The following is a 12,572-nucleotide window of genomic DNA, read 5'->3' as shown; positions in this document are numbered from 1 at the left end:
ACGTGATTTACGTTTTAATGCTATTAAAAGAGAGAATGACTGGCAACGCTATTTTTTTATACACTTATTCTATTAATCGGTTACGATAACTTGTGATAAATACAGATAACAATGGTAGCATTATCGTGATTACTATAAATAATAATTTTTAAGGCTTAAACCTTTTCATTTGTAACCAGTGAACCAAATGAAATATTACAGAGCTGTTTTTCACTTAGTAGATGTCAAATCGAATCAACAATATCATTTGCAGTATAATACAAAATTTAAAATATCTTATACTATTCAGTATTGTACTACAGAGCTACATTCTCATAAATCGTTCTAGGATAAACAATTTCTACCAAAAAGGTTGGCAAGAATTCAAACTTTCTTGGAAAATTCCTTTCACGTGTACTCTTCAATCTACGATGAACCAAGAAACACGAAAATTAAATACCGATTATTCCAACCCCAAAAACCAGAATATTCCCTCAAGCGAACCTAGAAGTCTCGGAAGCAGGAAGCACACACGGGAGAGGGATTGCGGAAACGATCCGGGACAGCGGTTCGAATCGAAAGACCAGCAGAAGAAAGGAGCGGCAAACATACACACGCCCACATACAACGGGCAGGAAAAGAGATTTCGAGAGTTTTAAGAATTCACGGGGTTGAGGGCGAGTATGCGGGAGCGGTTGGCTGATTGGCTCAAAGCTACCGGGGGACAGGATAGACAACGGAGACCAGCGACGGGCGAAAGAACAACAGAAAAGATTGGAAATAAATTACGGAACAGAGGGAACAATTAAGTGGCCAAGGGGCCCGGAGAAAAACGAAACCTCGAAGGCCATGTTGCCGAGCACAAGCGGAGGTAGCTAAATTCTAGAGCAGCGTAGGGAGTACCGGCTCTAGGAATTCCAACGTTCCCGGTGGATACCTGAAGTGGTAACAAATGCCGTTCGCGAGGGCTGCGCGGGTGGGGGAGGAAAAAATAGATCGTTTGAAGGAGTTTCTGAAAAAACGACACCGGGACGAGCCGAAGAAGCGAACTGAGGAATGCAAGAACCGCCGAGGATCTGGAAGCAAACGAATACCGATGTCTGCGAGCGCGACCATGAGTAGAGGAAAGGAGGGGAAAAAAGAGGATAGGAACGAGCTACCGGGGGGTGAAAGAAAAATATGAAAGACCGCGAAAAAGAAGGATGAAGGATGGCGGACGGAAAATGGTAGCGGAAGAAAGAGGGAGAGAGGAGGGCCGAAGGACCGCGCCGCGGTGCTGGAGGGCGAGAGGAATCGATGTGAGTGTGAGACGCAGGGTGGGGAGACTGGGCACCAACCAATCAATAGACGCGCGGCGGCGCCCCACCTGTCAACGCTACCCGAGATAAACAGGGGTATTTCCAGATTGGTATTTAAAAGCGTCGTTTCTCTCGGATACCGCGTGTCCAAGGCTATGTTATACTTCCTTTTGTGTAGAACTAAACGATGCAATTTCTATGTAGACATCTGGAGTTTCTGTTTTGAGGACTGGCTTCTCCAAGATAACTTGTTATTGGTTTAGACACGTTTACAGAATTTTCTGGGGAGAATCTGATGGAGAAATAAGAATTCTCGTGGAGATTGATTGATTGTCTTTGACTGATGAAAATTTAGAGAAAGTTAGATTTTAATGAAAAGAATGCTGGTTGGGTGTAATATATTGCAGTGTTTATCAGGTGATTGTTGGAAGACAGATGTTTTTATAATTAATTTACTTTTTTCATGAATAATTATGATTTGAGGAATTAGCTCCAAAAATAATTGAAATTTTTTGGTTTTTTGTTGGTTCTGCCTTGTTACATTCTTGTATCTTTCGTGGGCGTGGAATATATAATCAAAAGTGCTTTTGTAAGTTTTGTAAAATTTAATTAATTTACTATGAGTAATTAACTGCAGAGATTATAATAAAAATTCAAATAAGATGAATGAGTTTTTATCTTGAGATAAAGTATAAAGAGTATAAAGTAAAAATAAGGTAAAAATAAGGTAAAAATAAGGTAAAAATAAGGTAAAAATAAAGTAAAAATAAAGTAAAAATGCAATAACACGTTTAGAAAATTCATCTGTCTTGCATTGTGAGATGAAATGCTCTCTTCACTAGTTTCCGTGACGTCCATTACACATGTGGAAATCCAGGTTAAGACATTGCTAATCTGGAAGGGTAAATTCGTAGTGACGTACTTGGGAAAAGTTTGATGAGTTACGGGGATGAAGTTGTGCGACGACAATCAGCCATTTATGATCCAGGCTGTTTCAAATTTTGACGGTCTGGTGCCAAATACTGTGAACATGGTAATTATGTTTCTCTTTGCTGAGAATTCTATCAACGCTTGAAAAATCATACAGAAAATCGCATTGTGTTACTTATATTTACTAAAATTGAAATATAATTTCTGTATTTCACATTAATTAGATACTTCATGTGACACTTTGGAAAATTTTATCATGAAACGAATAATTAATTAATTTTCTTTGAGTTACACTTACACGTTCCTGTATACAAATTTTGTAAAATTTCCTCCGAGAGGAGTACTCCATCGCGAATTCAAAATGTTCTTTAGATAAGATAGTATCCCTTTTAGTATGCAAATTGATTAATCCGACGGCATAAAGCAGGAAATTACTCTATTTTATGATGCTTGGAGTGAGGAATTTTATGATCATGCAAAAAGCAATATGAAAACATTGAAATGTTTTTCTTAAATGACCGTACAGTATTGTTCGTGATAAAAGCGAAGTGTGTGTAATATTAGAGACAGTAACTTTGTAAATATAAAACAGTGTATAAAATTATTTTCTAATTTAATTCATTAAAGAAATGTACACATTGACACGCGTGATTATACATAGTATAAGTTAATAAAAACTTTAGCACTAGACATATAGACACTTTAATGTAGCTCTCGAGAGTAATGCAAACTTATTACTTTCTCTACCCTCTAAAATTAATAAAGAGTATAGTCAAATAAGTAGGTCAAAACAGCCCTCGTTGTAAATTAAACCGGTGATGATCCGTTCGGTAACTTATTAGTTTTAAGAAAAAATATTCCGTGCACTACTTGGATTGGGAAAAAATTAATGTAATATCGTCATTATACAAAGAAAATATAAAAGCTTCAAATACATTACATTTTCATGGGAAAAATCGGAAAATCTGGTTCTTATTTTTTTATTTTAGTACACTAAACTGGGAAATTTGAATTATTTTCAGATTTCAGAGGGTAATAGGTATACAAATATATTCTTACTCAAAAAATGCAAATTACAACACATTTGCATATTAATAAGAAATTTTTATTTCTTAAAACCTTTCACTCCTTCTAATTTTTTGTAACTAGAAATTTCAATAAAGAAAGTTTTTAAAACTCAGATATGTTTCGGGGATTTTTTACTTTACCTAATCTTTTTCAGAAATTTATATGTAACTAAATAAGGAAAATAAAGGGAATCATTATAATTCGATCATTTATTACAACTACCCTATCTGTTTAAATAGGGGGTTGAAGTTTTGTACTACATTACTGTACTATTTTCCCTTGTAATTCTTAGATATTTAAAACATCTATATACTGTAATTTCTACTCATTAGCGTGCAATTGTATCAAAACGCAGGAGTATAATTGGAATTCACTTTGTATCGTATTCATTAAAGTCAGAAACACTGGCGTATTCGATAGGAACAAAAGAAGAAATATGCTGTGTAGATATAACTGAAACGAGAGGTTTAAAACCACGCCAGAATCTCTAGTAGTCTTTAATTTTCATAGGTTTCTATTGCGAAACCAATAAAAAAAATCACAACACTTTTCCGTCCTTTCTTTCAGTTCTTCCGGTAGGAAAATAGATTACATGTATCAAATGACTGAAAATTGAGTAAATAAGTAACATAACAAAAGATTATTAATTTTTCTAATATGTTGAAAAAAGTGGTAAATTATTCTCTCTTACAAAGTTTCGATTTATACTAGACAAAAAAGTATTTACAATGAGACATCGAATAATTGAAAATAGATGTACTTTACCAAATGTATACATAGATAGTGTACAATTCGGACAATTCTAAATTATGAATGCAATGATGCGATTTCACTGATCGTTATTACAAATGAAATATAATCTACAGTCTAGTGATGATTATTATATGTTATGATCATCAACACATCATCAACCGATGTGCCTTACCTCCAGACGGAGCGCCCGTAATTCTTTTAATGATGAATTATTTATTTCTCTAGATAAATATATAATTCTTCTTTGTTTTCTTTCGGTTTTTCATAAAATATACTCTAGGTGCATTCGTCCTCCGTTTGACGAGTACACACATCATTTTTTGATTTCATTGTGCACATAACGAGAGATTTTTGAAACTAACTTCCACAGTTAACAGGTTAATAAATTTTGGTGCACTCCCGTTTGCTATAAACGTATAAACATCCGCGGCGTAATTATATCAGATGCTGGCGATACCGTGCGTTTCAGGAAGTTTATTATCACGATAAACGTCCAATTTTAGATTATAAAATAATACGACCAGAGGATTTTAAACGCCGACAATTGTTGACTGTTTATCTCGCAACGGGGAACATCTCTGACGTTTGATTTCATAAAGCTACGTGATTCGCTTTGCAGTGATACGCGATTCTTTAAGGATTTCCCGGGTTCGCAGCGCCTGGGAGAAATTGTGAAAAGCGGAACGTGCCTGTAACAGTGGCCTCGGCGCGAAAGAAACCAACTGAGAAATAAGAAAAATCCTGGAATAATATTACGTAACGTTACAGCGCGCACCTCCCCGGCCGTGTGAAAAGTTCTCTCATTTCGGAAAGAAACAGAAACACCTAAAATAAAGTCAAATTCAGCGGCGCGACTTCTCGCGACCGTAAAGAAAATCATTTCAAAGGGGCGCTGCTGTTTATTTTCTTGGGACTTAAAAAAACGTATTTCGCGCCCCTTTCTTTCTCATTATTAAAAATCCCTAGAAACTAACAAAAGACTTCCTGAACGAAATTTTGTTCGGACCCAGCACAAAATCACAATGGAGCAGGTGTTTAAAAACATTTATATGTTGAACATTTTACGAATTTTTGTTCCTTTTCAAATTTATAGTATTTAATACTTTTCCCTACTATTTTTCAACTATAATCGATGTAACTACTTTGCTAGTGATAATTTGTTACGAAAAAGAAGAAGATTGTAAGCATATTCGATATGCATCTTTGTCCCAAAGAATAATAATTGATAACACAAGAATTATATTTAATTTGAAATCAAAGGAATCGAGTAATATTTCGGCTTATTAAACTTTATTTGATATTATTTTAATAAAATTTTTGATTATATTGATTTATATTTGGTAATTTATAAGACCGAGATGTTCCTTTACTTATTTACAATTGTTAGAGTGTTTTAAATGGTCTTCTGTATAAAAGGGTAATATGAGTGAAAGCAAAGTAACTCTTTAAGTAAAACGCTATAATGTACTACAATAATAATATTAATTATAACGAAAATCTTAATTATACCTTTAATTTTAAAAATGGTTCAAGTCACTTCGAGTATCAAAAATCATATTGCCTTATAAATTACAAACATTACACAGTCATAATAATTTTATAATTTTTCAAGACAAAATACTATTTGAAATATTTTGTTACGTAATAGAAAAATATTTTTCAATCTATCCAAACATAAACCTTCAAATATCTGTGAACTGAAAATATACTACTTAGTCTACTCCCTAAATTAACAACACAATTACATGTAAATAATATTGTATTATAATAAAGATGTAGTCATTATAATAAAATCAAATTATTCTTCAATTATTGCACATATAGACGTTGATATAGCATTGATAGGTGTGGTTTTGAAGCAAGCTAATCACAAGTGCCCTTGAAATGGTTGAATGGAAGAGTTTCGACGTTAGAGAATCATCGGAGACACTGAAAGATATTGGAATGCGAAATTAAGTGGAACATCAGGGATATGGATAGTTTAGGGTAAACTATTGGATAAACCGTAGCGTTAATATCGGTACGTATTACCGACTATTAACAGGGAATGGATCGACGTAATTACACGTGGGTCGTATGCCGACAGTGGCTGAGCAGACGTTGGCTCGTACTACTACGCCACATGAGGACCACTGGCAAACGAAGCACTATGCGATCATAGATCCAATACAGGGTGCTGCGTCGGATTATTACAGCCCCTTCCTCGGTACATACATGGGATAATCGTATTTTCTGGAAACCCGAGGAATTCACGGAAATCGGCGAGCCATGCTTTTCCTTCATTAATGCGATTTTATACCATTATGACTTCGAATTTTGCAACTGGAATGCAGATTCTACGTTTTATGCGAGATATTCGCAGTATCGAATGAAATATTCGTAGTGTTGAGAAAGTTAGAAATGTGATAGTTATATGTATTTTGTATACGAATGGCTTCTGCGAATTTTGTACATTTAAAATAACGTTTAACATATATATTTATGTGAGAATAATGATTAAATTCTTACTGTTGCTTATTGTATTTTCCAATACACGTGATAATAAAATATGGAGAAACAATAAGGTGATATAATATTATGAATTTTTATTCCAATGAGCACGGTGCAGAATTCAAACTTCATGTAAATATATTAATTTATGGAAAATAATATAAATGTGTATAAATATTATATGGCATTTGGTAATATAAGATTCTTCATTTACATATTATGTATGAAATTATTCACACACTCATGTATGTATGAAATGTGGAATTCCTTTATTATAGTGAAATAAAAGTTGCGACTAAAATTTAATAAAATCTTGAATTTTATCTTGGATAAAAATAACTTTTTGTATAACTCTTATAACTTTAAATTATGAAACAAAAATATTTTGCATTAAGAAGCAATTATCAATTTTTAATATCTTTATCGTAGTATTTGAAATTGCTGTTTTATATGCGATATACCTGTTTTTTGTTTTGTTCGATCGTTAACCACTCTTTAATATGAAATTGACTATTTAGCGTGTTCTTGAACTTGGAAACTCTTCTTCCTTCGAGCGAGGAACTAAACGTCCTTCCTGTCTGGTTTCAGGTGCAATTTTCGAGCAGGGCACCGATGAAGTTCAGTCAGCTTTCAAATATGCGATGTTGAACCACAACCAAAACAACACTCGGAAGTTTGAGTTGCAGGCTTTCGTAGACGTAATTAATACCGCTGATGCCTACAAGCTATCTCGTCTTAGTAAGTATGAACTTCACCAATTGAACAAATTTGTGTAAATGCGATTTCATGCGTCTTTGTTAATACACCTTCCACAAGAACTAATTTACTCGAACGTTCTTGAATAATAATTACTGGCTTGTTTCAATCATAATTCTACTTATGAGTACCATTGTCTTCTGACAAATTAAAGATTCACACTGTTACATATTTATACTTCGTTCAGCATCATTAAGTTACAAAATTCATAATATTGAGTTATCTTATATAGAATTAATTTTCATTTTTTTCATTGTGCATAATACTTCTCATAACTTTTCTTGAATAATTTTTTTTATCAAAATAAATAGAGCACAATTGAATACGAATAACATATTCTCTATCAATTTCTTTTCATTTTTTTCTACGTACGTTATTTTCTTGTGCGTTGGTACATGTGCGGATTTTTCTGTGCACATTTTTCGCGTGAGCTTTTTTCCTGTCCGCTTTCTTCGGGTTACCAAGTTTGCAATATTTATTCAACGACAAACGTCAGACTCAGACGACATTACTTTCTGGTAACCCCACTTTTAACGACAAAGTAATTCTAGTGAGCGCAGTTATGAATGAAACCATAGCACAAGGGGTTAATTTTTCAGAATACTAGTCGCGTCAGGGGCGAAATTTCAGCATGAAACAGAAATCGATTTCACTTTGTTCGCGGTATCTGCCCTGTATCAGAGATGACGACTGATCAACAATGCTCAGGCTCGTACGTGCCGGAAACGCGACGTCGCGGTCGCTATTGAATCTGGCACGTACGGAATCGGTGCAGCATATGGGCTACGAAATAAGTAACATTTCGCTCCTGTTACGGCGAAGATACTAATCTCGTTGCTTTATCGGAACACGTCTGTTTCTCGTCTTTGGAAGACATGCACGTACGACACCCGACACCGGCCGCTTCTTATCGAATCGACCGCAAATACGAAACACCATAGATATAACCACCACAATGTCTTAGGAATCGCATTACGCTACCAAATTCAACAAATACAATCAACTACTTCGTGAAATTTTCCTTTAATCAAATATTTAAGTGTTAGTAATTCATAAATATCTGAAATACTGTTGGTAATAGACATTGAATGGCTAGTTAACAGAAAAATAATTAATATAAAGTTATATAAGAATTTTTATTATACGGGACGTGGTTAAAGCGGTTATATTCAATGAACGTCTGACGCCACAGATGTGTCGCTTAGATTGATTGTGAAATTTTGCGTCATTCAAACATTTAAATATAAATAATTCATAGATATCTGAAATACTGATGGTAATTAATAGACATAGAATTGCTAGTTGAAAAGAAAATAATTAATATAAGGTTATGTAAAGAGTTTTATTATGCAGGGCGCAGTTTCATCGGTTATGTTCATTGAATAACTGACGCTACGTGTGTCGATCTTTTATTATCTTTCAACTGGAAACTGATCGAACGTTTCTGAATATTCTGCTTCGTGAAAATTCTGGGCTTTTCTCGAAATTTCCGCTCTCGAGCGTCGATGTGGCATGTTGTCATCGGCAGCCATATTTAAAGGTATCTTACAGTTTGAAAAATTTATTACATAGAGAGAATGTAGTCAAAATTAGAATCATTGTATAATATATTTATAAGATCATATCATTTTATGTTAGTACCATATATAATTTGAAATTTTATTGATGTTTCTTAAATATCAATCACTTCTGATATGTTATATATTTCTCATCTTATACAGAGTGTCATGTAACTGGTGGTACAACCGGATAAAAACTGATTCTTTGTAAAAATATAAGTCGAAAATATACAATAAAATATGCTCACTCATTGCCTCATTCATATGAGGCTTTATTTTCGAGAAAATCGACTTTGAATTGATTGAAGTTTATGTTGATAAAGATTATCAACATTGCGAAAATGTTTATTGTACTTCAGTGTTAAAAATACGTAATAGGATGTTAAAGTAACCATAAATTTTCTTATTACTTGTTCGGTATTAAAATTATTTTACATAAAATTTGTATTTGAAACATTTAGTAAAACACCTGTCTAGATTATATTGAAATTTATAATGCCAGAATATTAACAAAAGATGCGAAGTATTTTCATGTGCATTGGTTTTCTTTTCGGGAAACTGACATCGTCGATAACGAACAGAGCAATTGAAAACTCTTCAACCGTTGCATTTATGTAAACAAGAAGCAGCCGACGGTAGTATTTAGATGCAGAAGTCTGTACGCGAAATCGTTTTCGATCGCTCGCACGTCGTCGTCTAGGGATTCTATACAGCCATTGTTCACTTTGTCCTGGAACGTGTAGATTTGAAACGTGACCGAGTTGACCGGCCATCCACAGGGTCGTTTGATGCTTTCTAACCTGGGGGTGTCGGCCAATCGAACCGCGCTGGAATTGCCTTTGAAGCTGATTGAGTCCGTTCTAAACCGTAAACGAATGGGTGCCTTGGCACTGAAGGTATTGGTGTCTTGTCATCAATGAAATCCTTGTAGAAGTTCCAGGAAACAAAGGGGCGATAGATTTTCAATTGTAACGTTAACTGGGTTTCTACAAACTGTCTTGCTCAACCGGGTAACCGTTGATAAAAATTTAACGGCGTTAACACGTTAACACGTTAACACGTTAACACGTTAACACGTTAACACTAGAACTATCTAGTACTTAAACTGACATTTCCGGATTTCTTTATAGAATCTATAAGCGGGTGTTTGTTAACACTTTGTATACTGCAAGCCTATTAATTGGTTCTTGGATTTTGCATGCTTGACCCCGTGTCCTACGATTTCTTTCTCAATTGCGCTCGACAGAATTATTTTATTCTTCATAATTCCATAGAAAAAGAGGAAAATTCCAGACTTATTCTATATCTACGTTTACTTAGAAGCACTAAAATTAGTAATAGAAAAATAATATTCAATTCGGACCCGTAGGAATTCAGTGATATTTATATTTGTTAAATTCTATTTAAAATCTTCAGTGCGAGTCTGACTGTCATGATACTACGATATTATAGAGCAAGGAGTTATACTTTATAACTAAGGAGATTTCGTTATACTTTAATTTACAAGTTATAAAGCTTTACAAGTAGACGTATGCACTCCTAGGCGCTAGGGAGAAATGTATCAGCCGTTTGGGTGTGGTTATTTCGATTATGAGAGGTAGCTATAGCGTTAAAATTTTAATTGACTTATGCGTCCATTTAGGTATTACTAAATCAGCTACATTAATAATTTCTCAAAGATGTTTCACAGATTTCGTCATCCTTATTGTCAGACCTCGTTTTTTATTATTTTTTCATCTTTAATATTTCAAAGAAGATGTCGGTACAATGTACTAAAGTATTAGACATTGTATACAGTCTAATTTTTATCTTCATAATGTATGTTTTGAATAAAAATTATATCGCTTGGATCGGAGAGGTCACAGAGTAAAGATAATGGGATAGAATAAAATGTATTACGAAACTATATATAAAAAAGTATAAGTATATAGAATATCCAAATTATAGCGTGTTTTTATAATGTTCCTCGGGAAAAACTATTTTCTATCGTAATACCAATTTTCCAATTATATCCTTGGAAATTTGAATTTTCATCACAATCCACAGTCTAATAATGAGATTCTAAATGTTTAAATATGAGGAATGTATATATCCTCAAATAATAAAATTATGATCATCTTATAATTAATATGAGTTACACCAGACGTGTACGAACAAAAATGTATCTATTGCCGTAATAGATTGTATATGTATAAATTTATATTTAATTTAGATAAACGTATAAATTTAATCTATTTAATTATGTCACTAATGTGTGACTGATCAGTGAACGTGGTAATTGGCAACGTGTGCAGACATGTTATATGAATCTAGCCTTTGTAATGTACTAGAACCCTGCACAAGGAATCCCTTAGCTCGAGAAAAACAAACCTATAAATCTAGTCGCTAGTGCTAGGTCTCGCAATACCGTAATTGCCGTTAAGAATATGATGGAAAATGCTTTGACAACTTTCAATGATGAATCTAAGAAAAACGTAACGCGAGTTTAACACGTTAAGTGCCCACCCCGATTTGTTTGCCGTTCCGTTCAGGTCCAGACGCGGCCGTCACCGCTGACGATCGAGCCGAAATATCGGCTTGAGGACCTGAGTTTTCTCAATGTTATAATAACAATTCTCGAATATTAGGTTCAAAGATGGCAAAGAATTTAATACAAAAAGTTAGCACCTTCTGCAATGAATGTAAAAGCAAACCACACCTCTGTTTACCCTGTTTTAATAAACTACATTAACTATTTTAAATATTATATTCTTTTTTTTCAAGTCTTGACTGAACAAAAACCGATGTCGCCTAAGCAAAATATTTAGTCTCACATCAGTGCGCAAGGACCGACACGCGCGGTCGTATAATATGAACTTAAAGTCCGCGGCCGGTCCATGCAGACCGACTGGGCCTGAACGAAAAGTCTAACGCCGGTCCCTACGGACCGGCGTGACGTTTAACGTGTTAAATGTGCAGCATTGACAATAAGTATGGTAAAAAAGTGGTTAAGAAGTGGCAAAAAACGTATCAGTAAACAATTTATGTGTATTTAAATATGAGAAAATATACATTTTAATTATAGTATATTCTGTAAATTAATTACTAGTTAGATTATTCCAAGTTAATAGATTATTCTTGAAAGTACTACTTACATTTCATATTCAAAAACATAAAAATACTGCTTTCCCTTTACTAAACACTCATCAATTTTCTTAATTATTCAATTAGGATGTTGTAAAATATTAATATTAATTCTTTCGCCTAAAATAACTAAAATATTGTATTTATACCCTCACAACACGTATTCCAAAATTACTTATAATTCAATGAATTATTATTTTTCAAAAATAACATCAGGACTAAATAACTGTATCCACAGGCAAGTTGCTTACCCATACTTAACAATCATTCAATTTTAACCATACAATTTGAATCTTTTACTCTCCGGTTCATTCGTATAGTTTTTCACTAAATAGAGTAATTTACAGTACCGTGTCTTTCCCGTTTCAAGTACACGATTTTCCACTTCGTTCTTCATTGTTGCACGGCCCCTTTCATAATTTCCCCTCTTTATTCGTTTCCCCCAATCTCTGATCAGAGGTCGACTGACGTCATGAAATATTCGAGTCACAAAGGCTCATATCGGGACAATACAGCCACGGTAATAGAATTCGTGGACAGGTCGCCTCGCGGTGGCTTGGCCCAGGAATCGCGAATATTTGGGCCAAGTCCAAGAGGCAGGCCGACTCCGCAGCAC

The 12,572-nt window shown here is 34.1% G+C and overlaps 1 protein-coding gene across 3 annotated transcripts in view; it reads left to right on the top strand.

The window, feature by feature from the left end:
* The window catches only part of GluRIB (Glutamate receptor IB), a 412,145-nt gene that overhangs the window by 219,323 nt on the left and 180,250 nt on the right, over positions 1–12,572 (top strand). For all 3 annotated transcript variants that reach the window (XM_076369401.1, XM_031970793.2, XM_031970794.2), the window contains exon 2: positions 7,107–7,256. In XM_076369401.1, coding sequence (XP_076225516.1) covers positions 7,107–7,256 — 150 coding nt within the window. The remainder of the gene's footprint in view (positions 1–7,106; positions 7,257–12,572) is intronic.

This window comes from Nomia melanderi, chromosome 7 (genome assembly GCF_051020985.1).
Source record: "Nomia melanderi isolate GNS246 chromosome 7, iyNomMela1, whole genome shotgun sequence".
In the NCBI taxonomy this organism is placed as follows: domain Eukaryota; kingdom Metazoa; phylum Arthropoda; class Insecta; order Hymenoptera; family Halictidae; genus Nomia; species Nomia melanderi.
The sequence above is the reverse complement of the archived record's forward strand: the minus strand, read 5'-3'. Positions and strand labels throughout refer to the sequence as shown.